Genomic DNA, 27797 nt, shown 5'->3' on the forward strand with positions numbered 1-27797 from the left:
ACACTCCTGGGCCGTCGACCTGCAAGGAGTAATGCTCTGGACGGGGGTTGGAATAGGTTTGCTTCGGACTAATCTGGTCTGCTTTTAAACGTGGGACTGTCTCTGTGTCCGCATTGGTCCAGGGCAGTTAAGCTGTTAGTGACTCATTGTGAGCAGAGTATCAGAAGAGCCAGGGAAAAAGAGAGGGAGAGTAAAAGTGCCACCTTCTTAATGACAAAAAGTGAAACTGTGAAATAAACAAAAATAGCAGCATAGAATATACTGAATCGGGATGAAAGATGTGTGCATTTATGCACTTGTGCATGGGTCGCCCATGCGGGCTACAAAAGGTTTGATCCCGTCATCCATTTTGCGGTTGCAATCTCATGCACCGACGCCCCCCCCACAGTGGGCTCTACACCTGGGGGGGTGAAGGGCGGGCGGCAGACACGACATGAGATGTACTGCCTAGATCCTCCTCCCCCTGCCCCTCCTTCTCCTCCCCCTCCTCACCTATTCACGGCTGTCTGAGACTCAGATTAACGTCTTCGTTAACTCTGAACCCTCACATGCACGCACACACACACACACACACACACACAAACACTCGTGCCCACATCAATCAGTGCTCGTCCACCGGGTGGAACAGAAGTGCCACAAGGGAGTGATCAAGTGGTTCGCAATGAATTCCTTTCCGATATCAGAGCTTGTGTACGTTGGCCTTTGTATATGCCCAAGCGCACACACATACAAATGCACAAACACACTCACATATGCACACACACATCAAATGCACAAAGGCACAAATACACTCACATATGCATGCACACACACACACACACACACGCACACACACGCACTCACGCACACATACAAACAAAAACAACCACACATTTACACACAAATCATGTTTCTTCCTCTCCCCACTATCTTTGTCTTTTTTGGAATTGTTTGTGTCAAGTTATGTGTTGGGACTTTGATCTGTGTTAGGGCTTGACAGTATCACCATGTTTCAATCAAAATCCAATCAAAATCCAGAATCTAAAAGTCCAGCAGTGTTTGCGTCTTACCCATTGAATCAATTTCGTTGAATGCCTAATTGTATTTGGTACGAAAAACCGAATGTTTACGTATGAATGTCTATCAATGCCCTATAATTCTCCCTATCAAAACAACTGATCTGTTTGATTGAATAATCCCTTTGTCTGTTTCTTATCATCTTTTTTAAAAACACATGTTTGCTGCTATTGTGGGAATGACACACGATAGGCCTTGTCTCTTATACTTTTTAGGTTTAAATAATCAGCGAAATAACGGCCTCTATTTGTCAGGGAACAGCTCCAATGCTCCATTGTGTACGTTGCTGTGGAATTTACTTGAGGAATGACAATGAAATTATGTATGGGAATATGTAGAGTGTAAAGTGTTTGATCGTTGTTGTTGAAATATCGGCGCAATTCCAAGAGAGAGATATACCACAATAGATTAATAGCTTTACATAAATGTGTGATACATCAAATTATAAATTAGATAGACAATTTAGTAAATAACACTGCTAGTTAGTTCTGGTGGGTTTTAATTTTAACATGCTATCTGTGTACTTATTCTATTTGATTTACAGCACTTTGAGATCTTAACGGCAGCTTTTTACTAATGTAAGCAGAGACAACAGACAAATGAGAAAGAATTAACAGTCTCCTAAATGAATACTGCAGCATTAGGAACCGTGCACAGAAGACATTAAAGGCCCAGGAGATAAGGCACGTGTCAGGATCCCCACACCTCCCTCTCTTATCAAAAGCAGCCAGCAGCGTCCCTGGGAGCAGCGCCACGGGGAGATACAGCCACTACGCCCTCCCTCTGAATGGTGTTCAACATGCTTCATCAACACAGAAAAAACTTCCCACCCACACAAGCTCTTTCAGTTTCCCCTCGAACACACCAAAGGTCAATAATAAATGTCTAAATGTATTTTGAGATTAAAAGAAAAGGGGTTAATGCTATTATAATGTGCGCACTGTGGAGCATTAATGAGAATCAGACATTAGAGTAGAATGTATTATTCCTTTTTGGTCTCACTTCTGTCAATCCATGTTCAAGTGACCGCAAAACCTAAACAATAACAAAAACAACCAACCTTTGCTGCATTCTTTACTGAATTATATATTATTAGTCGCTGAGTACCCTCGTGTATTACATAATCCAAAAGCCACAGGTAAGAATGATTAAAGAAATAAAATAATATATATATATATATATATATATATATATATATATATATATATATAAATATATATATATATATATATATATATATATATATATATATATATATATATATATATATGCTACGACAGGTGCAGGAAGAAAAATAAGCTTTAACAACTGAGAGAAGTTTGATCAATATTCATTGTATATTTTTTATATATATTTTTTATTTTAATATAATATAAGACTTTATGATACCTGTCTTAAATAAGAGAAAGGAGGGTCTGCACACTGTTTTAATGCTCCAGAAGTGGATTTATTATCAGGCAACGTTTCGATCGCTATAGTGATCTTCATCAGGCATCAACATCCTTTCATGAATGACCTGTCTTAATAGAATCAATAGATTTTTAGACATACCTGGTATAAGCCTGGAGTGGTCTCGCCATTGAACATCAACTGCAGCTGTTATGGATTATGATTTTTTTAAATGCCCATTAGATCCAATGCCTTCAGGGCACTTGAGGAAATGTCTCCTCGTGTGCACAGCAGATAAGCGAGCTTGTGTATGCACGTCAGAAATGGGTTGTTCTCCAGACTTTGAGGGAGCTGTCCAATCCACTGCTGTGGGAACCCCATGTTAACTTAATGTTATTTGACCCCCGGAAAAACTTCTCATAAATGTACATGGGTTAAGAAATTAAACGCTTGTTGCAATATGGAAAGGGATTATACTTTATGGAGTTTAATCTTTAATTCAACATTTTATATTGGCCAGATTCATTTTCTGGAGTACCCCAGTTATTACAAGAACTGATCGAATGGCATCGATAACTCTGTTGACCATCATATAAGACAAATTATCACGTTTAAAACTAGACAAAAAGTGGTTTTCTTGTTCACTGGCCCTTTAAACGACCTATAGGTCAGGACCCGTATCCATAGCAATGTCAACCAAACACAATACCGTAGGCAGAAATATTGATATCCCGTCTTGTCATCGTTACTAACGTTCAATCATTCAATCATTAATCAACAGCATGCAAGATATCTTCTAGATGAGTGGAGATGTGAAGAAACCAGTGGAGGTTGTGGTGTCTTCGTCGGAGGCAGAAATGCACCAGGAGAGAACTGACGCTCATCGCCTCCGCGGAGCCGCCCGCAGCACGGCCAAGGAGAGGTAGTGATTCTCCTTTGCTTTGTTTGAATTAAACATTTACATGGCGTATTAGGGATAAAGTAATATTGCAGCAAGACGGTCGTTAAATCGCTAAACTAAATATACCAACCAAAAAAAATATATATATTTTTTTTTGTTCCGCTAAAAGAAGCTGTAGGTTAAATACGATTGGAACTGCGTCCATAGCAGCAGTCTGTTATAAATATCAGACCGTAAAAGCCTCCAATCCATTGACCAATCAGAATCGAGTATTCAACAAGCCGTGTGATAACGGAGTAGGCTCTCTGCTCTAGAAGGTTGATGACTTGATGCCACCCGTCTCCCAGGGGGCAGAGGGGAGAGGACTCCAACGAGGACATGGTGATCAAGGAGGCGGGGCGGCCAAGCGAGCAGCGAGCGGAGCAAAGTGAAAGGGTTGGTTGGAAATTGCTTATTGTATGCTCATTTTAAATTGAAAGACTACAAATAAAAAAAACATAAGAGACATTTCCTTATAATGTATACCTGTGTGAGAGGAATGTGTATACATTTATGTAAAATCTTCACTGGAAACCAGGTGTTCCTATGAGTAGGAACCTGAGATGCATTTTGAGATTATTCATAGTTTTGCAAATTACGATACGATACGATACGATATAACTTTATTAATCCCCCGTAGGAGAAATTTGTTTGTTGCAGCAGCAGCGAATTGATAGTGCAGCAGCGAATTGATAGTCTACCCAGGCTTTGGCCTTCCCCATAGCACCGAACAACATGAACCCCTCCACACTTTTTCTGTTCCTTGGATGAAATGAAGTGAAATGATAGACTGAGACAAGCAGGGGGAGAGGGTGGGAGAATAGAAAGAGAATAAGAGAGAGAGAGCGATGCGAGTGAAAGAGAGATACAAGTTAGAGAGGTTAAGGCAACATGGGCAATGCAGATTTTAGTAGGTCTTTGATGGGTCTGATGGGGTCGCCCTTTAAATAACTCATAAGTCATCATATTTTCCACGTCTTCTCAGATGCTGGTCAACCTGTTGAGCGAAGGGACGCAGTTAATCACCAACATCCAGGTGGCAGCCGATGCTAAAGAGTCCCAGAGAAGGACTGAGCTGAGGGAAGGCCGCAGACTCCAGTAATGCACGCTACTTTCCTCATATTCATTCATTGATTTATTTATTATAAGATCTACACTGACATCCTCTCAATTCACCGTTAGAGTTTGTAGCTTGACTTGTTATAAACTACATCAGACCAGTGCTCAATTTGCATGTAATAATCATAATTTCTGCCACTAAAAGCAGAAACAATGGGTAAAATGCCCTTGTTTTTAATGAAAAAGCTTTCTTGATAGTTGTGTTTTTTTTCCTAAGATCAATAAAGCTATTACACCACTTAAAAAAAAAGGAGTGTTGTATTTCCTCATGAACCTTATCTACCCATGTGGGCCAGAGTGGAGAAGCTAGAGAGCGAGGCCAGGTCCAGCATGGAGAAGTTTGAGGAGATCACCAGGGGGTGGAGCCAGGCCAAGGCCAAGGTCATCCCCCAGGAACTACACCAGGCTTTGGGCAGACAACTACAGCTGTGTGCTCAGGTGCTGGAGGACAAGAGCAAACTTATCAACGACCTGCAACAGGTAACAACGGTAGCACACACACACACGCATGGTCTTGCCCTCAGACACACACACACACACACACATAGACAAACAGACACAAAAACACAGGCATCCACACACACACACACCAATCATTAAATTGATCCATAGAGCAGCAGAATAAGTCATAAACTGTGTGTGTGTGTGTGTGTGTGTGTGTGTGTGTGTGTGTGTGTGTGTGTGTGTGTGCGTGCGTGCGTGCGTGCGTGCGTGCGTGCGTGCGTGCGTGCGTGCGTGCGTGCGTGTGTGTGTGTCATCGTGTGTGCGCTGTGAAACAGGAGCTGAAGGCGCGGGATGAGCGCTACGTCAAGGAGCTGAAGCGGCAGGCGGAGGAGGTGGACCTGATGATAGAGAGGATGGAGGAGCAGGTGAAGACCCTGACCAGGACAAACAGGGAGGAGCTGGACCACATCGAGGTGAGGAACCCACCTCATATGTGTCCACGTATCCAGGGCGGTACCCAGGCTCTGGACAATCCTCCCCCAGGACATTAGAGACTCAGAGTCGCTCCCCGTTCATCCCCCCTGAAGACCCCTCTATTCTTTACCGCTCTCCCACTTTGTTACAGACACAGAGTGCAAAAAAAACATGGATAAATGAAAAACTTAACTTTAAGTGACCCTTCAAAACCTTGAACATCACATGAAACATCAATACTTCAAACATTCAAGCAACTTTTCTGTGGATCAGCGGATAAACATGTTTTTAACCACACTAACTCTTGACCTCAAAACTTGTGATCTTCACGTCTCACACACGAAACATTTGACCTTTGCTTGGTCCTGTTGTGTGCAGAAAGCCTACGAGGAGGAACGCAAGGTCCTGCTGACGGGTAACAGACAAGAGTGGGAGCAACACGTGAAGCAAAGGTCCACCACAGAGGTACAGCAGTAGGGGTGTAGGGGTGTTCCCCTTTACTTCCTACAAGTCTCTCTCTCTCTCTCTCTCTCTCGCTCTCTCTCTCTCTCTCTCTCTCTCTCTCTCTCTCTCTCTCTCTCTCTCTCTCTCTCTCTCGCTCTCTCTCTCTCTCTCTCGGCATGCTACTTTATGAATGCTTTTATATAGCTGTTAGTGGGCCCTTAATACAGCACTGAAAGTCGTTCAAGAAATTCAGCCTTGGTGCAGAATAAGGGCCAAATTCTCTGGGTGGGCAAAGCAGAGAACGGGGAGGTAACATTTCCCTGTATGAAGGGCTGGGTATTGCCAGGTACCTCACAATTTAATTCAATTAGATTCTTTAGGTCTTCATTCAATTCGATATTGATTCGATTTGCTTCAATATCGATTCAATAATACGTGCAGTTGACAAAAAATCCTAAATATTATTTAGAATGAACCATTTCAGAATGAATTAACCATTTCATTGTGCTTTAACTAGCAAAACGGGAATACACCATGGTATAGTATTGTTCCTGAGCTAAACTTGCAGCATAAAAGTAATAATCATAACATGGTGAAATGTAAAAGGGCATGTACATCTAGGCATACTCGCTTCTAGATTACAATGACTGAGTTTGCTTCTTTTTTTTTTCTTCTTTTTTTTTTTTTATGGAAATAATCGATTTCAAAAAAGTTCTGAATCTAAATTGAATCTAGAACAAATAAATTGCAGTGCATTGATGAATCGATAATTTTACCCAGCCCAAGTATGAAGACATCCTGGGAAAATTCAAAATTGGCGAGTCTGAGCTTTGCTTTTCAAAAGGAAGAGCAGGATACCTAGTGCTCGTTTTACACCTTACGCCATTTCTAGCTACTGGGCAGGCTAGGGGAACTCATATTAATGTTAGAAAACTTCATTAAGTGAAATTTTCATGCCATGGGACCTTTAATAGACTGATGCAAGACGTCTGATCACCTCCTACACGACACACGCAACACACACAAAGAGAGTATTTGCGTGTAAAAGCATTATCATTTTGGAGGTCAAAGTTGTTTGTTGGTTTAGATGGATTTCTGTATTGTGCACACACACACACACACATACAAACACACCTAAAATGAACTGCCTCCACGACCTCCACCCATCGTGTGTGTGTGTGTGCAATGCCACTCGCCAGTGGGTGTCAGTGAACCCTAACGTAGACGCTCCTCTGGCCGTTCAGTTGGAGAACATGATGGAGAGGAGGAGGAAGGTGGAGGAGTATGAGGCCATGCTGGAGCAGCTGAGGCTGGCCGAAATAGATGACTACAACGTGATCAGGGAAAAGCTGGAGACTGATGTTCAGGTACGCAAAGACACACGCACACACACACACACGCACACACACACACATATTTATACACACAAATACATGTATATATATATATATATATATTAATATATACACACACACACAGTGGCACCCCAGACCGAATAGTCAGAAGAATGTCAAGGCAACTGCTGTGGATCAAGCCCATTCAGGGTTCAAGTTCTTCCCAGACCGGGGTATCTCCTGTTGAGGGTATTGCTCCTTGGATACAGCTTGGGGAGTGAGAAACAAAAGAGAGGAGACTTGTGTCGGTCTGCTGTCAAGCCAGAGAACAGAGGTTAGCTGTGGCTAGCCATCTTAGCTCCTATTATCTTCCGGGAGTCCTTCACAAAGCTCCATTCATCCAGAGGCCCATTACTGTGCTCAGTGTGCCACCAGTTTCCACACTCCCAACACTTCCCCCCCTCCCTTCCTCTGCCCTTTGGGGGAGCTGAGGTTCATCCTACACAGCACACAAGCCTCCACACACACAAAACAAACACATAAAAATACAGTCACATGCACACACACCCTTACATAAATGCATGCATGCACACACACAAACACACACACACACACACACACACAGACGCACACACACACACAAACATTGATAGACTCATAGATATTATGGAAACTTATAAAAGGAAGGATCATTCACATGCGGCAATGAGGACACAGTGTTTTTAGAATGGGTCGGCTTAGCTCAGGAGGTAGTGCAGTTGTCTTGTAACCGAAAGGTTGCTAGTTCGAAAGGTTGCTAGTTTGATGGAAATGTGTGTGTTAACCGATGTAAGTCACTTTGGATAAAAGCGTCTGCTAAATGCCCTAATTGTAATTGTAGAACGATCCCACCCTGTTTGTGCGCAGACCACGCAGCTCTGGAAACAGCAGCAGAAGGCCACCGCCCAGCTCAACCAGGAGAAACAGGAGTTCAACATCCACGTGCTCATGCACAGGGAGAAGGACAGCATGATCATCCAGTCCAAGCTGAAGCGCAAGATCAATAGGTCATACACACAGAGACACTGAGAGGACGAGGTTCAAAACATGCATTTGAAATCATAGCGAGAGTTGAATGAATGTACTGATGATCTGTTATGCGTTGTTGTTCTGACCCCGGGGCCGTCTCGGGCCCTCGTTGTGTTGCAGACTGCAGGATGTCCTGAACAGCCTGAAGGCCAATCGTGTGCAGGCTGCCAAGGTGGGCCACGGCCAGTGTGACGACTACACGCGCACCGTGCAGCAATACACCCTCATGCAGAAGAAGATCAAGTGCGTAGGGGCTCATAGAGGGATACCCAGCTGTGGCTATGCTCATATACACATGCATACAATGTTATTTGAGTTGATTGCATCAGCTCGTGCTGTTGCTATTTTGGTGAAATGACATATGCTGTGACGCATCATTGCTGATGCAAAAAAAAACATTAAAAACGCAATAATAGTTCAATAACGGATGCCTCTCTCTCTTTTCTCCCATAATTGTCCTTCCTCCCTCGCCCCCTTCCTCTTCCTCTCTGTCCCCGGGCTGCAGGCACTTTGAGGCCGTGGACAGCGAGAGGTTTGCAGAGGTGTGGAAGATGAAGGAGGAAGAGGTGAGGGAGCTGGCGGAGAGGGTGCTGGACATCGATCGCCTCCTCCATGAGCAGCAGCTGGGCTTGGTCTGGGAGCGCCCCACCGTGCCCCCCGAGCTGTCCCCTTCTCCCCCCCGGGGCCCGGCAACGGCCGACTCGGCGGTCGGACCCTCGTCGAGGGCCGCGGGCGTTCGGAGCGCGGGGGCGTACGGCGAGGCCTGTAGTGACGGGGCGTCGTCCGCCACCGGGGACAGCGCAGGGGGCGCGGCGGGGGAGGGAGGCAGGGGTAAGGTGTCCCCTGACACCGTGAAGAAACTGCTGCAGCTGCTGTGTGACGAGGCGGTGAGCGCTGGACTTATGGTTGATATTTATGCATTTAGGCATAGCTCATTTAGCACGTTAGGTAGTCATGGTAACCTTGATGCCCCTCCCTCGTTTTCCATCCCAGGGCTTTTTGATCGAAAGCAAACTCCTCACACTAATGTCTTCCCTGGACAAAGACCACCAGTCTCTCATCAAACTGGACTCCATTTTCTCTGTGAGTTGAACTATTTTGGTTTGTTTTGAACAGAGGATGTTTAGCAGAGCATTAGACTGGAGAAGCTGAATGCCTGAACTGCGTTTAGATCGATTTCTTTAATGAAGGGAAAATGGGATTGCTGAATAGAGTCCGCGTGTGCTCTGGTGTTGTCTTCGTCTCCTAGTCCCTGGGAGTTGAGAGCAAAGACGACGTGTACCGGCTGGCTGAATTCTTCTCAAACTACCAACAACGACCGACTCAGCAGGCTGATGTAAGCAGAGAATGACATCAAACCGTTATATGTCCTCCACTGTTGCAGTCAAAGGAGGATGAACAGCGGAGATGGGGAAAGTCTGGTGATGGTAACCGTGGTAACTCTCCCTTTTTTCCCTGCATCCAGGCAGAGGGATTCAGAACCAGCTCGACCTTTGACCTCCTCCACCCCGATGAGGTCCTGGCTGCCCTGAAGGCCTTCACTGCCCAGTACAGACGGCCCAGGTCTGACCAAATCCCCCCAGAAGATAGAAACACCAGCCATGACAAGGAAGCCATGTGCAATGGCAACTACGTTATCATAGATCATATTTCATCCATATAATTAAAAGGACAAATATAATGTGAATGATTTCACATTATATTTAATGAACTAATTATTACATTCCTTCTCTCTTTAGCCTAATGATAACGGCACAGGACTGCAGTTTTTAAAATAACATACTTTATATCTATCTATCTATCTATAGATATTTTCCGTCTTTACCACATTGTGCAGTGGCTCCATTGACTCCTCCTCCCTGTATCATGTCCTCATCAGAGAACGGTCGGCCCCCCAGCATCACAGCTCCACCCTCACAGGGGCTCCCGAGGGCCCCGACCAGGCCGCCTTCTGGGAGAGCCTGGCCAACGTGCTGCCTGAGTCCAAACTCAAGATCTGGACCGCCTTGGATAGCGCCCTGGAGAAGTACCAGTGAGTAACAAAACCGCTCTACCAAAAACCGATAGAATAAAGTCTCCCCGCAGAGGCCCAGCTGGCTCAGGAGGAGGCAGAGCGGCTCCACTGGCAAACAGAAGGTTGCTATTTCGATCTCGAGGTGTCGAGGTGTCCCTGAGCCCGACACTTTACCCAAACTGCTCCCGACGAGCTGGCTGTCTCCCTGTGTGGTTGACTCCACAGTCGGTGTGTGATTGTGTGGTGAATGTCGGTGAATGTTAGGCAATATTGTTAAGCGCTTTGAGCTACCACTGGTTGTATAAATGCAGTCCATTGACAGAGCTGAGGGCCCTTGTTGTCCACCCAGCGCTGTGCTGACGGAGAGGTCCCAGCTCTTCAGGGACACTCAGGACCTCAAGCGGCAGAACTCAGAGCTGCGCATGCTGCTGCATCAGTCCCTCAATGCTAAGGTACCTCCTTCTAACGTCACCTCCAGCCCTGTTATGTTATCAACTGTTACTGCAAAAGATAATTAGTAAAGCCTCCCTCTCAAGATTAAAATGTTTTTGAAGTGATCCTGTGTCTCCCTAAGAAAGAACCCATTCTAAAAGAGTGTTCCCTGACAGGTGAACACAGAGCTGGTGATCCCACCTGACCGGCTGATGAAGATGGCCCCTAAGTGAACGGCAAAATATGTTATATGTTATAATAAAGCATCTAAAAAAAACAACTACTCTGAGCACCCTTCTTTCTAGAGTAATGGGTGGGAGTGTAGATAACTGGAACATAATTAATGCAGGTTATCCATCTTAAAAAAAATGTATATCATTATAGAACTAGAAAATGCATTTTCTGAAGAAAATGCGGTTAGTGCTGTAGTGCAAAGTGTGGTTGAAAAATGTTTTAGCAAAGGTGGTACCTTTAACCCTTTTTTTTTTTCACACCCTTTAACTAATGTGATACATCACAACATCAGGTGTCGTTTGGGGCCAGCGGTACCCGGCGCTCCTCTATGATATCCCGAGGCCCGCTCTATATAAGTCACCTCTCAGTCCCCTGCTCAGTGCTGATCAAAGAGTCGAGCGGTAAGCATTACCTGGTTATTAGAGATCGAGCATAGCATTGTTTTGACCAGTGAGCAAAGTGGAGCGAGCGAAGAATGGGAAGGAGACGGGTGAGGAAATCTCCAACAAGAGGGACTCCAACCGAAGGGACACCAACAGGAGGGACACCAACAGGGGGGACTCCAACAGGGGGGACTCCAACAGGAGGGACACCAACAAGAGGGACTCCTGCAAGAGGGACTCCACCAAGAGGGACTCCAACTGGAGGGACTCCACCAAGAGGGACTCACTCCACCAAGCGGGACTCCTGCAAGAGGGACTCCAACAAGATGGACTCCAATGAGGAGCGCCGGAGACCCCGGGAGGGTTGAGGTCGAACACACGGCCATGAGCCGTGGTCGAGCCGGGTCAGGCACTGTTTCTACCCCTATCCGGACTCCATCTCGCCGCAAAGGGGAAAGACCGTCTGGGGCCAAATTAGTTAATTTGCATGTTATTAAGTTCTTTTGCGACAGTTCAAGTACCAGAAAGCCATGAGCTCTGGTGAAAGCAGCTCTTTATTGCTAATATTATTATTTTAATATTCGCGGCCTTTGCGATTTGCATATCACCTTCTAATACTTTGCAATTTCGGTTGGCATACTCGTTCGTACTTCTTTGAGTCTCAGCTTTCATATGGCCTATCGTTTGTGTAGATGACATGGAAAAGATTTTTTAAGGATTGTTTTTAGCATGTAGCTTCTACCGGGAGTACACCCGGACATGTTGAAGGCACCCAGCCTCTATACAAACCCCCATATATATGACAATAATATTTCCAATTGATTAATAATTTTAGCGACAGTGTAACAAGAAATAATCATTTAAGCTTGACGTCCACAATGGTTAGCTTTGTGATAGACAGCCACGTTTGGTGGAAATCACATGATCCGCTCTAGCCCAAGCTAGCTAGTGTGGCGTCACACGCTCTAGCCTGAACCGCAGACAACAGAAAATATTCGAAGCAGGTATGAAATGAAACTGATTTTGAAAAAAAGTATAAATTATATTGAAATTCAGTTCAAAATTGACCAAGTAATTATACGGAAGTTGTGAAGTGCGCATGCAAGTGAACGGAACGTTGAAAAGACCCGTGTAATAAACATAATTAATTAATCTAACATGTAAACTTTCATTTCGAGAGAAAAGATAAGATACATTTCAAGTTGAAATCTGGTAAATATATATAAAGCCGGCCACTTAACAGACTACGAAAAGATGTAATTATATTTAGTTTATTTCAAATCAGTAAATCAGCACAAATAAATATTGCTCACACAGTTACACAAGTTTAGGAATCCAGTTAATTTTCATACAAACAGGCAGGTTAAGTGCAAACAAGAGTGTCGATGAAATACAGAAGACGACTTCACAGAAAACATTGGTCAAGCACAGGCAAAAGGACAATTTAAAGACCGTACAGAACGCCGTCTTCAACAACCCCTTGTTCAGGCTCAGGCCCTGTCACACCTTTCAAGTGCACTTCAACTTTTCATAACAAGAAAACTCGTTGGGGGACAGCAGGGTTCAGTGATTTGGTTAGGGTGGAACTATAGAAAGACAGCCATGCCAAAAGACGCATGACCTCTGGTCAGTTGAAGGTCAAAAACACAAAGGCATGCTACTGGTGTCTAAGACTACTTTTTGGTGAAACACAGTTAATACCCGTGAAGGTGTACTTTTGTAATCAGACCTGAGCTGGTTGCAAGTGATTCTCAGATGAGATTTTGTCCCCGCGGGGCGGCCCGATGAGGGGTTTGGAACAAGCAGTGTGATCATGTTTTCAGATGCGTTGATAGTGGGAAATGGTAGGCTGGCACCATCCCTATCTATTGTGTGCTTATAAGCATTGCTATTCAAAGGCTGTTAGAAAATGCTGCTTGTTCCCTCACTGTTCCTTCACTGTTCCCTAACACTCTTGCTAACACTGTTCCTTCACTGTTCCCTAACACACTTTTGTTCAATAAAATATGCTGGAAATGCAAATTTACCTACACAATATGCAGAGCATCGTTGATTTCAGACTTTAATATAAGCTTGATCTTCGCCCAAATGGATATAATCAGGTTATGAAAATAGATATATTTCAGATTTTTGTTGATTAATTTTATGTGCTTATTATTTCTGAATTGTGCAAAGACTGCAATAATGAAGAGGGAACAATGCCCTTTATAACGGGACATATTTTCTAATTTGTTCTCTATCATATTAAATCAATAACATTTAAGCACTAATAAACCATAGTATAACACCAAGATGTTATACTAGGAAGGTTGTCCATGCAATCATTTATTAACTCTTCCCTTGATAAATATAAAGATCATCAAAATCTGTACAAAGACATAAAGGAGAAGTCCCTCCCAAGTAACATTGCTTGGTAGGCGTGGTTTAGGTTGAGATCTTGGTTTCACCTTGGTGCATGTTGTTGGAGGTGATTTGCTGATTAGGTTGAGTCCAGATATTATTTACTTGGTCATAATGCTATGTTTTTTAGTTATTGTTGTCATCTTTGGATAACGACAGTAGTTGTTGCCCCCCCCCCCCCCCTCCCACACCCCCCCACTCCAGGTGACCTGAGCGATGTGGATATACATCTCAATATCTGGCTATCCCAGTAGTACAAAGGAAATATATTGCTTTTGGGTCTTCAATGTATCTCTTCCTTCTCTACGAAAAATAAGACATAGAGAAGGGAGAGACCATGCCGCTTCCTCTCTTTCCTGGGTAGGGATGGAGAGGGCGGAAGACATTCCAGAGCCAAGAGCCGCCCCTCCCCCCCTCCCCAAGCAACCCGCCTCAACGGACCCCCACCACCCCCTCAGGCTCCCACGGGGCCCCGTGGGGCCGCCTCAGGCCCCTAGCATCTTCTTTACCAGGTACCCCGGCATGCTGTAGAGGAAGAGGCCCAGCATGATGAGAAGCAGCGTGGCCAGCACCATCTTGATGATCAGCCACTTGTAGCGGTTGCAGATCAGGTAGCGGATGGCCTTCAGCGGGCTCAAGAACCACAGGAACGTGGTGTCTGGGCGACTGGAAGAGGGCAGAGAGAGGAGCGGGATGGACATGGAAGAGGGGTGGGTTGGTATGGGGGATGAGGATGAAGCAAGTTGGATTCAAAAGATGCATAGGAGCGATGGAGAGTTTTTTAGGGTTAGGGGGGAAAGGGTGGAGGTAGAGGATAAGTAGTAGGGATATCAGGGCAAATATGGAAGAGGGTGGAAGAGATAAAGTGATCAGTGTTAGTGGAGAGAAAAATATGATGCTTGGTTGGACGCTTCTCAGCATTGGTGTATATCTCGTTCAGATTCAATACAACCCATTGAAATACCACTACCATGAAGAAGAGAACCGATGTGCCTTTGTAGGATCAGTACAGATACCAATTTATACAAAACAATATCCCATGTGATTCTGAAAAGGCTGCAAATGATATGTGGGTGGATAAGCAAAAGACACGACATGGAACACTTGGGTTTAGACAAGGTCAGACAGGAGAGGGACATGAAAGAGACAGGAGAACAGCCCATCCTTGAGAGAAGACTGAGAGACGGAAGACTGGCAGAAGTATTAAAACAGTTTAAAGGGAAGCTTAATGTGTTCAAGATCCAAGATGTGCTTTCAGGAATGTAAGCCAAACTACAATTAATTAGGGATCCGAGCAGCGACGCTGCTTGGCCATGTGAATGAGGCTGCAGTTCAGGTTTATAAGTTGAACATCTTTCCTTAAATATGACAGTTATATGTTATATTTATATATCTTCCATTAGTTCGTTCTTGACTTTTAATTTCGCTCAGACCCCGTAAATCACCGCTTCGATTATATTTTTAATTGAATCTTTATCCAGCAGTCTTAGCAAATAGCTAACATAATCATTTACTCATGCCTGACAAGATGTTAACATGGGAGGTCAGATCATCTCTTTCTATCTTTAGATTTTCCCTAGATCTTCCCTCGAAACTATTACCAAGTGGTATTTCAAATTGCTTTGGCTTATGGCCACGACGGATGAAACCCTGATACAATCTGATTTTAACATAGCTTTGAATTGGGATGTCCCTTTAAATTTCCCATGACATGCCACCAGGTGTGATTGTGATTAGCCGTTACAAGCCGTTACAAGAAAATCGGTCTCTTATGACATCAGAGGTGGGCGTGTCCACCTAGATGTGTGCTGGATAGATCAGTCTACCAGCCTACCCAGGGGACCCTAGCAAACGTTGCTCATCTATCCGTCATAAATCTAGGTGGACACGTCCACTAGTGATGTCATAAGAGACAGATTTTCAGAACGGCTTGTAACGGCTAATCACACTCACACCTGTTGGCATGTCATGGGACCTTTAAGGCAGAGGCACTAGACTGGGGCTACCCGTGGCTTAGGCCCCGATCATCTTCTTGACCAGGTAACCGGGGAGAGAGTAGAGGAAAACGCCCAGCATTAGCAGCAGCAGCGCCAGACCCAGGATCTTGAGAATCAGCCAGCGGTAGTTGTGCCAGATGAAGTAACGAATGGACCTCAGGGGACTCAGAAACCACATGAGACTGGTGTCCGGGCGGCTGCACACGGGCAGGGGGTGAGGAGACAGAGAGACAGCCATAGAGAGAGAGAGGGGGAGGGGAGGCGTAAGGGAGGGAATTAAGGAAATTGAGGTGATATTTAAAGGATTTGAGAAGGGGAATAACACAGTAGGAAGAAGGGAAGAAGAAACACAGGGAGAGAGGAGGTGAAGAAATGTACGGAAGATAAAGGAGTGAAAGTGCACATGCTGTGACCCATGACCCAAAAAGGGAAAATAAACTCTGAATTTGTTAAATAAGCTGCATAAAAAAGTCAATTAATGATCATAATAAGCGGTAGAGTAGGGCTGACCAATTTCAGCTCCAAACTGTCATTCAAACCATAGGGCTTTCAGAACTATGGTGTGAGACACATTTGTGGCGTTACTTGCGTGTTTTTTTATTTAGTTTGCTCTTATGAGCAATAGATGGATTTTAATGTTCAAACGAGATTTGAATGAGGAAGGAAATGTGCGTTATGCTGGAGTGGAGAAACTCCCTGCCGGCTGGTGGTGGTGGCTGAGGCTCTTACTTTGGTTTCTCCAGGGGGTCTGGCTCATTGCGTCCCAGACCAACAGGGCTCTTCTCAGCCTCCTCCGCTGTCATTAGGTGGAGCTCTGCTTCCACTTTACCCTGCCAAGAGAGGGGAGTACATGTGGAACAGTTTCAAAATGCTATTATGAAAACCAGTTATACGTATGTACCAAAAAGAAAAGGAAAATAGTTCCTGGAATTTAGCTTTAAACACCAACCCAAATTCGACCCAATCGATGAATATTTTTAAACTTGAGTTTACATTTCAGTGTATGAATCCAAATAATATACAGTATGTGAGACCCCAATATATTGTAATCTTCTTCATATCTATTTGTTATTTAACAGCATTTACAGGTATAATTTCACAGCCTAACCTTTAACCGATGTTAGTCGCTTTGGATAAAAGCGTCTGCTAAATGCCCTAATTGTAATTGTAGTCACATGGTCATTTCACTTGAGCAAAAGTCTTGAGGTACATGTGTTTATAATTTGTATGTCTGTAAAAATTTAATAAAAGGTATAATGAGCTTAAAACATGAATATGAACTAACCGTGAGCTCTATCTCATCGTTCTCATCACGGGCCACGAAGGGCCACCACCCCTTCACCCTCTTCTGCTTGAAGATGGAGATGGTGGGTAGCTGCAGCTCCTTGCGGACCATGTTGATGGAGCACTGCTTGGCTGTCTTAGCGCCACGAGGGAACCGGTTCAGGTCCAACTCGATAGCACCTGGAACGCACAAGCAGACCCTGGTGAAGTCCTTATTTTCTGGTCAGTTCAGCAAAAATAAAGAATTCAGGATGATATGTTGGCCATTTTAGAGTTGTTCAGAGTTCACCTAGACTGTGCATAGCCACCCCCTCCCACCCCTCCTACACACTTGTTGTATGTTGTACATCCTTGCACTTAATGTACACACTTATTGTATGCTGTACGTCCTGGGTCTTGAAGTATGCACTTTAAGTATGAAAACTGAAAACTGAAAAATATATAGTACTTAATTGTTTATCATCTTGTCCTAGCTATCGTTTTTGTATACAGGGAATGAGTTAAGGGATAAGATACTGTGTACCTTATCCCAAAACCCAACCATCGCCAACCTGACGTATTAACCTCACCCCTCACAACACGCACAGGCCCTTATCTTATCTCAGACTCACCCAGGAAGTCATCGGCGGAGAAGTGGTCGGCGTCCCAGACCTGCAGCGTGAGGCGGGCCGGGATCTTGTACTCGGTCTCGTCCCAGGAGAACATGGACTCCTTCTTGGAGATGACGATCTTCTCCTCGGCCATCAGGTACTCGAAGGGGTAGACGAAGCGCCAGTTGAAGTTGCCCTCGCCCGTCAGCGAGTGGTAGTGCACATCCGTGTCCTGCTTGTCCTCTTGCTGGCCTTTCAGCCATCTAGAGGTGGGGGGGGGGGGGGGGGGACACCAGGGAGGGGGTGTTCAGCACCAGGGGGGTTCCAGCGGGTAGTCACACTGACATCGTCCGACACTGGCTTGTGTTGTTTGCGGGCGTTCCCTGGACTTGAGGTACTTGTATGTGTGTTTTGAGGATGTGCAATGAGGACTTCCTGGCTGTCCCTTATGGACAGCCATTTGTCGTCTGAGGGATCTGATGTGTTGGTTATTGTTATGGATTGACTCATGTAATGCAAATCCCGAACAACAAATCAGATCGATAGGCCAAGAGAGCAGTTTAGCTTTTGAATGGCCCTGCACCGATTTGATCGTAATGTGTTTCTTCATTCTGATTTACTGTTGCAGGCTCACATTGTTTTCATATATTTCCATGCACAGAAGAAACCTTTCTGTCAAAAGGTATCTTTTGAACCATATGAGGTTAATCAATGCAAACAGCGGCACTGGCAGGCAAATGATAAATAATGTTGAGGTAGGCCTATGCTAGTGGATTATATTTCTCATTAACGGATGAGGAGATGGAAGAGCAAAGCTGTGCTCTCAACAACATGCTATTAGCTAACATTAAGTACAATATAACAATAATATCCTTTACTGTTATATTTTCTGATCAAAACATGGCTGTGGACAATGCCAAACAGCATGTATTTTTAGAGAAATATGTGAGTGGAATTGTGTTTGTCCAGGGAACAAGAGCTTGTTGGATAGTGGCACACTTAGCTCAACAAAGCCCTTATGTGTGACGTCTAAATCTGCCTGACAGAGGACCCAGTGTCTTGAAGATTGATTGAAACTGTTGCAAAAAGGACAATACTTAAGAACATCATTGGTTTGAGTTGCATGCAATTAAATGGATTATTCCATGCATTCATTCTTGAAAACATTGTCTTTGAACATCATCTTCGAGCGAAGCTTAAAGCAAATGCAAGGGTCAACAGCAGAACATGACCAAACAGGACCAGAACACAAACATCTGATCATTCCTCTAATCGAATCAAACTGTAATGCAGAGCAGGCTTTAACAGAAGAACAAGAGACAGATTTGTGGTGGTTATTTCAAAAGGTCGCTGCGGCCCTAAATTGAATATACTTTAATATAAGTCGTCTGTGCTATAGTCCTGTCTGTCTACGGTCCTTTCAAATGGGACGGAATAACTGCGGGAAGGGTAAGGTGGGGAAGGAGGTCGCATGCTGTTTGGTGGAAGGGGGCGGTCAATGGGGGGGGGGAATAACAGAACAGGACCCAGGGAAAGAGGGGGAGGGGAGTGTTGGGGGGAGGTCGTACGAGCCATGCGATGGAATCGTGTGTGTTTACCCCCTGACATAGATGTCAGACATCTTCTCTCCTGTCATGAAACCATCGTCCTCTAGAATTACGTCATCAGTGTTCCAAATAATTACACGAAGCTCAAAGCTAGGCGACAGCGTTGCATTGACCCGAGAGGAGAGAGAGAGGACGACACGCAGACAGGGAGACAGACAAACACACACAAATAGAAAAAACACACGGCAAAACAAAACGCACAACGGAAAACAAAAGAAAGAAAAGACAGAAAGAAAGATGGGGGTGGCACAAAAACAAAACAAAGAACACAACAAAACAACAACAAATCAAAAGATTAACAGCAAACAACCATACGAGGCACAACCCTGCCAGGGCACAAGAGCTCACCGCCGCCCCCCCTGGCCGTACCTACCCCCGGACAAATATGTCACTGGACTTTTCCCCAGTGAAGTAATCATCGTCCTCCAGTATTACTTCGTCTGTATTCCAAATAATCACCCTGAGATCATATCTGGTGAGGAGGGGGGAGGAAGGAACACACGTACACACACATACACACACACACTCTGTTGGGCTTGGGTGGAACATTACAGATCTAACCCGTTGAAAGAACACTCACCCATAGTGTTAACCCTGTGAGCCCTGGGAGCGAGGCAACTTAGCTCTGCTGGTAAAACTACAGGTCATTCTACTCAGGCAGCAGGAGGAATGGGAGTTGGATTAAACGATGTTACATTAGATAACAGTGACTCTGACAGCGGTTCTTAACACTGTTGCATTTATATTTAATGTTCCTTGTCAGCCCTGACAGCACTCGTCTGGGGCCTACCTCTTGGGTTTCCGCGGTGATATGTCGATGGCGGGCCCGGGCGCTGGCATGTCCATGGAGAACATGTCCACCCACATCTCGATCCGGCCCTTTGGAAGCAGGGGAGCAGTTTAATACCGTCGCTGAAGCAGCTGCTCTCGCCGATGGCGTTCACAGTACAGAGTGAGGTGTGACAGTGCTGGAGAAGGCGTGGGGTACTTGTTCGATGCCGGGTTTATCCGGGTTCAGGAGGGGTCGGGTCTCCACATGCTCGGGGATGAGGGGGCAGCCCACCCTGGGGATCTCCTCCCAGTGCCTCAACACGGTCAGAGCTAGGTGCTCCTCCGTCTGTCTCTTCATACCTGGAACAGTGTGCATGATGGTAGAAGTGAAGCATAAGATGTACTGTTCATGGTGATGGGTCAGCACCATGAACAGAGAACGCTTCACTAAGAGTTAGTCAAATAGGATAATAATGAGTTGAAATTGTTTTAAGGAGATGTACAGATGAGAAACAACAGAAGGGAGGCAGGTGTGAATGAGTTGTGGTGCTCTACCGCTTTCGTCTTCGATCTCGGCGGCGCCAAAGAAGATGCGGTTGGCCACCTTCACCTTCCCCCCCGGGCCGTACTGAGGCGCCTCCAGCTTGCCCTCTTTGCACAGCTTGGCCAGGATCTGGCTGGGCTTCATAGGGTCCCGCCACACGTTGTATCCATTCCTACATGTCCCAGAGGCCCAAAGCCACAGCAGCATTGATCCTCTGAGCCCCAGATCCTTGTGATCCTCACTCAAACATTAAAGAGCCAGCCAACCCCAAATTATTTTTGCCTTATATGATTGTCAACATGGTAATCCGTGCCACTTATTCACTGCTACTAAGTCCCCAATTTAGAGAGAAATGGGGTACAATCACTCTTACTTCACAAGCAAGGGGCGCCGGCAGCGCAGTGTGTGTGGAGCTCTGTCTGGGCAGCCGTTGATTGCGGCGTCCGGTAGCGGTACTAAACAACTATCATAAAGTTGCCGCGGGTTGTAAACAGGGGGATAACACGCACCCCTCTTTTATTTTTTGTATCACATAGTGTTTGAATTCCATCTGTAAAAGTGGGTTCACTGGCTCTTTATATGTAATGCAATTACTGTAATAGAACACTAATACTTTACAAATAAACCTTCAGTGCTACTTTGAGACAACCTATGACCTATTGTGATTATCTAATCTCCTCCACAATCTATCCTTTGCTAAAAAGCCATTAAAACAATTATAGAAGGACCATGTGCTAGTTGAGCAATACCTTCCCTACACATTACAAGAGCTGCCACCGGCAGCACCAAACATAGCTGGTCAGCGCTCAGCGCTCAACAACTGCACAGGTATCCCAGCATCCTGCACCTATTACTGAGCGAATGAGGGCAGGTAACAGACACAGCAGCGTAATATAGCAGTGGGCTACCTGGTTAGCACAATACGACTCATGAGACATGAATGAAGACATATATAAATGCTCACACAGAGTAGGTGGAGCTGATGCCACAGGTGGCTCTGTGCTTGCTGTAGAAGCGGTTCTCCAGGTCAATCTTGGTCTCCCCGATCAGGTCGTCTGTGCCCACCAGGTCCCAGTCGTACACCGACACCGTGAGCATGGACTCCATGGGGAAGGTGGCCTCGATGTCAAAGGACCTGAAGAGGGAGCGTGGGAGCAGGGTGGAGGACACAGAAGAGATCGGAGAGGTGACGCAAAGCAGGAAGGAGGGAGCTTTTTCTTGCCCTCTGGGGGGCTAGGGTCAGGGGGGGTCATTCATACGTGGCCTGTTAAGCCCTTTGAGACTGTACCTGTGATTAAGGGCTAAATAAATAAAAGTGAATTGAATTAAATAAATATTGTTGACCGGGGAAAGGTACTTGACGTCGATCGACTTGAACAGAGTTAATGTTCCACAACAAAATAAATAATCGTTTTATTTAATTTCCAGTTTGTTTGTTTGTGTGTTTTCTCTTTCCCATATAGTTAGCCTCGTAGCATAATTGCCTAAATCCTATTTTAAGCCTCATTGGATTAGCATATAGCCAATGAGGCACAGTGAATCAGCAGCATTTGGAGAGGAAAGTTAGGTTAGATATCATAGCATGATAACGGAATTATGCTATGAGGCTAACGTGATGCTACTTATTCCCCATCATAACATGTATGGATGCTCTATTGGACCAATGCTCTTTTCACTCACTTGCCAAAGACGGGGTTGAGCTGCTTGGAGATGTAGTTCTCCTTGTCACGGAAGTCCGACTTGCCCAGTTTGATGACGATGTAAGGGTCTGCCTTGCCATTGATGTCGGCAGGGTGAAGGTCTGTCGCCTGGGATGAGAATACAATAGAAAAAAACAATTCTGTTCTGAACAGTCTTTTGGTCAAGCGTGTGCTTCAAGGTTCACAGTTTGGGCGTGGACTCACCCTGACCACGTACACGCGCACCAGGACGTTGATTGGGTCGTTGTGAGGAATGCTCTGGAACATGCCCATGTTGGGGTCGAAGCCCGCGTCCCTGGTGATCTCCTCGGACAGGGGCACCTTGTACATGCACAGGGAGCCCTGGGCAAGAGGTACAAGGAGAGAGAAGAACAAAATAATCTGAATTTGGGGCAGCAGTAGCTCAGGAGGTAGAGCGGGTTGTGTGAATGTGTGAATGAATGGTTGCAAGTCGTTTTGGATAAAAGCGTCAGCAAAATCCCCTCCATATAAATGAATAGAAAGTCATCGAGGGCACGGACTCCACCTCACAACTCTTTCCGTCACGCTTGTGTGCTAGCTTGGATGTGTGGATTGAGGTAGGATGTCGGTGTTGGGTGACGCCCGTTTGTTGATCCAAACCAAAACGTCAGGACGCTGGTCCCACCTTGAACCTGCCCACGATCCGGTCGTCGTCCAGGGCGCGCTCGTCGTCGTCCCCGGCCTTGCCTCGGTACAGGTTGAAGGTGTGCAGCCAGTCCTCAAAGTTACCATACTCATCCTCCAGCTCCTGGTTGTACACCTGGAACAGCAGCAGCACAGACAACCGGTTCACAACAGCATTTGTTCATTGTTAATATTGAAACACAATGGCTAAAACCAGATTAACCCTAAAGTAAGCACTCTGTAAACACGTTATCTCAGCTCACTATCTCCCCTTCTGCACTGCAATGTTTCACAGCCTGATTGTACCCTGTGGTATTGTTTCATCGTCAAACTACAAGTTATTCTTTCCATTCTGAAACATTCTGTGAAACACTGAGAGCTGCTCATTATGTGTTGAGAGGTCAGCCAGTATCGAAACACATAGCTCAACACCCAAAGGCAATGTAATACAGCACTTAAATGTAATGTCAAGGGAGCACGTAATGCACCGACCAGCAACTCGTCCACTCGGGGCCGGGGGCCTCGTTTCTCTGGGCCCTCCATGACGTGGCCGGCTTTCTTCCTGTCCTTGGGCCCCCTCCTGTCTCGGCCCTTGTCCCTGCCCTTTGAGCCTTTGGTAAGCAGGTCGTCGGGGTGGATCAGATCTGAGTTAGGTAGAGGTGGAGGCCGGTGTGGAGATGGAGAGCGTTGTGGGGGGGAGGGAGGGTGAGGCAGGGGAGGGGGGGGGGGGGGGGGAGTAGCGGGGGGTCCGGAGGGCAGACACAGCAGCGCTCCACATGTCATCGAACAAGAAAGCTGACAGTTGTCCAAGCAAGTCTGGGCAGACATTAAGAACATTTCAAACATAATTTTGATCTCGGCTGATAATAATCAGTAGAGCAACCAAAATGAGTAAATTCAATCAATGTCTTCTTAATCATTCTTACATCTTTTAAATGACAATATTTCTCAAATCATTTTAACAACAGATGAAAGGGAGAGTATGTTTAGGATTAGGATTGGTCATTATTAAATGTTAGTATGGTATCGGCCAACTTTCATGTGTAAGGCAGAGCTGCTAGGTCAAGCTGAGCTGACTGGGAGAGGAGGAGAGATGGACAATGGCAATGGATGATGACCAAGAACCAAAGCCTGCATCTACCGGGCGCTATACATATGAATAGGAAGAATGTGAGGAGAGGCTTTCAATGTCCATGCATCACACCACAATGTGGCTCTACCGAACCCACCTTAGCTACAGAAAACAAACAAATAAAAGAATGCTGAGTATAAAAAATAATTTCAATTAAGATTTGGGCAATAAAAAAGTCCATTTGTACCATTGTGCTTTCAGAGGGGCATAATTTCATTGTTTGCTAGGATATTTGCCTTAAAGCCCCCCTTTGTGATTCAACAACAACATGAATTGCATTCTGTTACAGCTTCAGAGATCAGAAGCAAACAGAGCAGACCATCACAGAACCATTGGGATCATTAGGACCAGAACCTCATGCCTCTTCTCCTCTTTTCCTACTAGTGGCAATCAAAGCAGTCCGTCTGTGGAGCAGACTCCCACGGGGCTTCTCTTACCTGCTCCCTCCGCGGCGATCTCCAGGTCCTCGCGCTCCTCTGCCTCCGCCTGGGCCGCCTCCTGGGCCTTCAGGATCTACACAACATGACCTCATTCTCAGCATGCATCCCAGACATGCATTTGCAATCGACTGCCAGATTCAGCAATGCTGATGTTGGACGGTAAGCTATGAATATTTCACAGAATAGAATATAATGGTTTCTGCCCTTGGCGCCCTGGGTTGAGAAATTGTCAAACCGAGGAAAAAGAGGGCAGATTTATTGTGTGTTTTAGATATGGATATTCTGTGGTTGCTATGCGACAGTCATAAGGCTCATCGCGCCACTCTGTTTTTTTCTCGGCTCAGACCAAAAGGCAGCGAAGTGCGGCTCCCATTTTACTGCCTGCTAAAGTTCTCGTTATATTATATGCAAAGCACCATCATACTCAACGACACACCTCCTTCAGATTTGATTTTGATGCACTTTATTAATCAGGAAATGTATGAATTTTGTACAAAGAAACCCACCACCCACAAGTGAGCCACAGATGAGAATAAAGTGCACGTACCTCCATGTGTGTCTCAATTGAAGCAAAGTATTTGGACCACCAGTCCAGCGTGCTCTCGTCAGTCTCCTCCTCCTCCTCTGCCTCGCCCTTCTTCTTCTTCTTCTTCTTCTTCTTGTCCTTCTCATTCTCCACTTCCTTCTGTGTGCACAAAGTGTCAAAGTAAAAGGCACTCACCGGCTCTTATCTGGTTGGTTTCATTCCCAGCAAAGCAAAGCACCCGCCCACCCGCTACACAGATTCATTGGCATATTTCTACAGGGACTCACCATGTCCACCTTGACCACTGCATCAGATGTCTACAGTAGTGGTGGAGGCGGGCGGGAGCCCCGGGTCCCAGAAAGCACAGGGATTAATACTCACAACAGACGACACGCATCTATGCAGCATATTGAACACATTGAACACACACACACACACACACACACACACACACACACACACACACACACACACACACACACACACACACACACACACACACACACACACACACACACACACACACACAGAAAGGCTTACGGCCTCCAGTTTGACCACGGTGTCCATCTTCCTGACTGAGGGCTCGGAGTCCATGCTGAGGAGGATATCACCTGCAGGTCGAGAGAGGGTGCGGGACGGGGGGCGGGAGTACAGGCTGGGTGAGGAGCCGGAGCGCGAGCCGCCATTGGTCAGGACCATGTAGCCGTTCATTAGCTTAGCTGGAGTCAGGGGAAGCACAGCCACACAGCAACACAGCAGCACAGCAACACAGCAACACAGCAACACAGCACCCAGGTAGGAGCGGACAGGACACACCAGGGCCGTTGAGAGTTGAGAGTTGGAGGAGAAGCAGAAGGATGGAGACAGAGAGATCCATTGATAAGGCATAAGATATAGAGGGTTGTGCAAAGGCATGCCATGGCATAGTGTGGTCCACACCAGGAAGCAGAGAGAAGTAAAGAAGTAGTAAGTTAAGGATACGGACTCACAATGCACTGCAAAATGGGTTGAAAGACATGTGCAACATTTCACAGGTGCATATGTCACGGGACTTTCTCGTCATATTTTTCGAATAAATACCCTCGAACTTCTGACATCCGATGATAAATATGATCAGAAATTACTATGAAAAGGAAAGTAATAATTCTACACTACAGAAACTATAATTCAGTTAAAGGACTTGTTGAAATATCAGCACTGATCATATTAGGCTGCCGGGACACAGCACTAAAGCTGGTACCTGCACTGGCCCAGTTGTTGGAGGTCTTGTCGGGGGGGCTGTAGATGAACCTCCGGAGGCTGGTGACGGCGTGGGAGCCCACCAGGGTGTAGCGGCCGAACGCCCGGCAGTCCACCACTCGGATGTTCAGAGGAGGGTGGAGCAGCTCGTTCTCCGGCAGGTCCTGTGGTCAGAGGTACAGCCTCCGTGAGGACAGACTCAATCTGTACCGCTTTGTGAATTGGACTTTATTATTGTGTCTCTGTTACTGTGACCATATGCTCACACCTTCCTGTGATCGCTTAATGTATACACGGATGGCAAATAACGTCATTACCTCTTAACCCCATTAGGTGTATTTTGTATTTATCGTTAGACATATATCGTGATGTATCGTTATAGGATTGCCTAACAATGCATCAATTATTACAGAATCACTGTTTCGCGATATATCGGTATTGCGGGCCATGTATCGCGTATCATATCATGAGGTACCCTAAGATTCCCACCCCTAATAATATGACAAAATGACTGGTGGTTAACAGACCGCTGGTGTCAGACCGGACCGACCAGCCGGACTCAACGGTGTGCAGCACGTACCACCTCGAACCACTTGACCAGGCAGCTGAAGTTTGGGTTCTTCTTGTAGTTCTGGATGAGGGCCGATTGAACCCCTCTGCCGGCACACTCTATGTCCACTCGGGGCCGGTCCACCAGGGCCAGGTTCACCCTCTTCAGGCCCCTGAGGCCCCAGAACAGCACCTGACCCGGGGGGAGGAGGGGGCATGATGGATGCAAGTGTTGCAACACCCTGAACAACGGAACACACGCCCCTAGTAGGCAGGATGGTTTTGCTTAGAGAAGGCTGAATTAAGTAGGTATGTCTTAAGGCTGTTCACAGATTGTGATGTCCTGAGCTCCTCCGGCAGGCTGATCCAGAGGCGAGGACCGTAGACACAACCCCAGTGTTCATTGAGGTAGACCTGTTTCCTCATGACCTGTGTCTGAATTGACCACAGGTCGGTCTGGACAGTAAATGAAACAGTGAATGGTGAGTGAATGCGGGGGCGTCTACCTCTATGCGGTAGCGGCTCAGAACCGGCCTGATGCCCAGGGGCACCGGGAGGATGGGTCCCCGTTCAGGGTCGGTGGGCCCATCTATGGGGGGGAGCCCGGCCTTCCCTGCTTGGCCAATCTGTTCACCGAGGGGAGACGGTGAGGGTCAGAACATGACCCCTGCTATTCATCACTGGAAACAACATGATCCTCCCTCATGCTTCATTGTTTTTCCATCCCAGGTTTGTTTGTCTTTAGTGGCAATACTGAAAGGACATGTTTTGATGCGTTCAAAGTCAATTTAAAAGTAAGTTAAGATGAAGAGGACAATGTTAGAGACAGTCAATTGTACTTAAAAAGCAGAAGATTTGGCAAAATAGAGATGGTGTGACTGGTCGTAGTGTAAGGAGACGGGCAAAGAGAGAGAGAGAGAGAGAGAGAGAGAGAGAGAGAGAGAGAGAGAGAGAGAGAGAGGGAAAGACGCTGAAAAGAAAGCACCTTTATCTGAGGAACAGCGAAACTATGTACGTTGATCAGAGCTCGTCTCATCTCCTC

The 27797-nt window shown here is 45.9% G+C and overlaps 2 protein-coding genes across 15 annotated transcripts in view; one reads left to right on the top strand and one right to left on the bottom strand.

Annotated features, from left to right (window-relative positions):
- Nucleotides 1-1911: 1911 nt before the first annotated feature.
- drc1 (dynein regulatory complex subunit 1 homolog (Chlamydomonas)) lies at nt 1912-10994 on the top strand. 2 transcript variants are annotated; one of them, XM_060041450.1, is made up of 17 exons: nt 1912-2194; nt 3227-3367; nt 3694-3781; nt 4371-4483; nt 4801-4984; nt 5284-5421; nt 5801-5887; nt 7111-7233; nt 8107-8246; nt 8389-8511; nt 8774-9155; nt 9262-9351; nt 9518-9604; nt 9734-9831; nt 10148-10300; nt 10632-10734; nt 10891-10994. In XM_060041450.1, exons 2-17 carry the CDS (start codon nt 3246-3248, stop codon nt 10945-10947), a joined length of 2088 nt encoding a protein of 695 aa, XP_059897433.1. In that variant the 5' UTR covers nt 1912-2194; nt 3227-3245; the 3' UTR covers nt 10948-10994. The 2 variants fall into 2 exon arrangements, with proteins under 2 accessions (XP_059897433.1, XP_059897434.1); XM_060041451.1 differs by lacking the exon at nt 1912-2194 and adding an exon at nt 2771-2870.
- A 1592-nt stretch (nt 10995-12586) lies between these two features.
- The window catches only part of otofa (otoferlin a), an 88416-nt gene continuing 73205 nt past the window's right edge, over nt 12587-27797 (bottom strand). For 2 of the 13 annotated variants that reach the window (XM_060041367.1, XM_060041360.1), the window contains exons 27-47: nt 27741-27797; nt 27262-27381; nt 26787-26948; nt 26208-26370; nt 25508-25686; nt 25255-25284; nt 24989-25126; nt 24439-24514; nt 23362-23513; nt 22871-23005; nt 22429-22566; nt 22205-22332; nt 21489-21659; nt 20536-20696; nt 20198-20340; nt 20000-20088; nt 19583-19681; nt 17624-17865; nt 17014-17192; nt 16458-16558; nt 12587-14397 (exon numbers count right to left, since the gene is read on the bottom strand). The exon at nt 27741-27797 is cut by the window's right edge and continues 15 nt beyond it. In XM_060041367.1, the coding sequence (XP_059897350.1) occupies nt 14217-14397; nt 16458-16558; nt 17014-17192; nt 17624-17865; nt 19583-19681; nt 20000-20088; nt 20198-20340; nt 20536-20696; nt 21489-21659; nt 22205-22332; nt 22429-22566; nt 22871-23005; nt 23362-23513; nt 24439-24514; nt 24989-25126; nt 25255-25284; nt 25508-25686; nt 26208-26370; nt 26787-26948; nt 27262-27381; nt 27741-27797 (2844 nt within the window). In that variant the 3' untranslated portion in view covers nt 12587-14216. Of the gene's footprint in view, nt 14398-15737; nt 15926-16457; nt 16559-17013; nt 17193-17623; nt 17866-19200; nt 19300-19582; nt 19682-19999; nt 20089-20197; nt 20341-20535; nt 20697-21488; nt 21660-22204; nt 22333-22428; nt 22567-22870; nt 23006-23361; nt 23514-24438; nt 24515-24988; nt 25127-25254; nt 25285-25507; nt 25687-26207; nt 26371-26786; nt 26949-27261; nt 27382-27740 lie in introns of all 13 variants that reach the window. The other 11 variants (XM_060041365.1, XM_060041364.1, XM_060041361.1 and 8 more) reach the window with 11 other exon arrangements.

Source organism: Gadus macrocephalus, chromosome 21 (assembly GCF_031168955.1).
Source record: "Gadus macrocephalus chromosome 21, ASM3116895v1".
In the NCBI taxonomy this organism is placed as follows: Eukaryota; Metazoa; Chordata; class Actinopteri; order Gadiformes; family Gadidae; genus Gadus; species Gadus macrocephalus.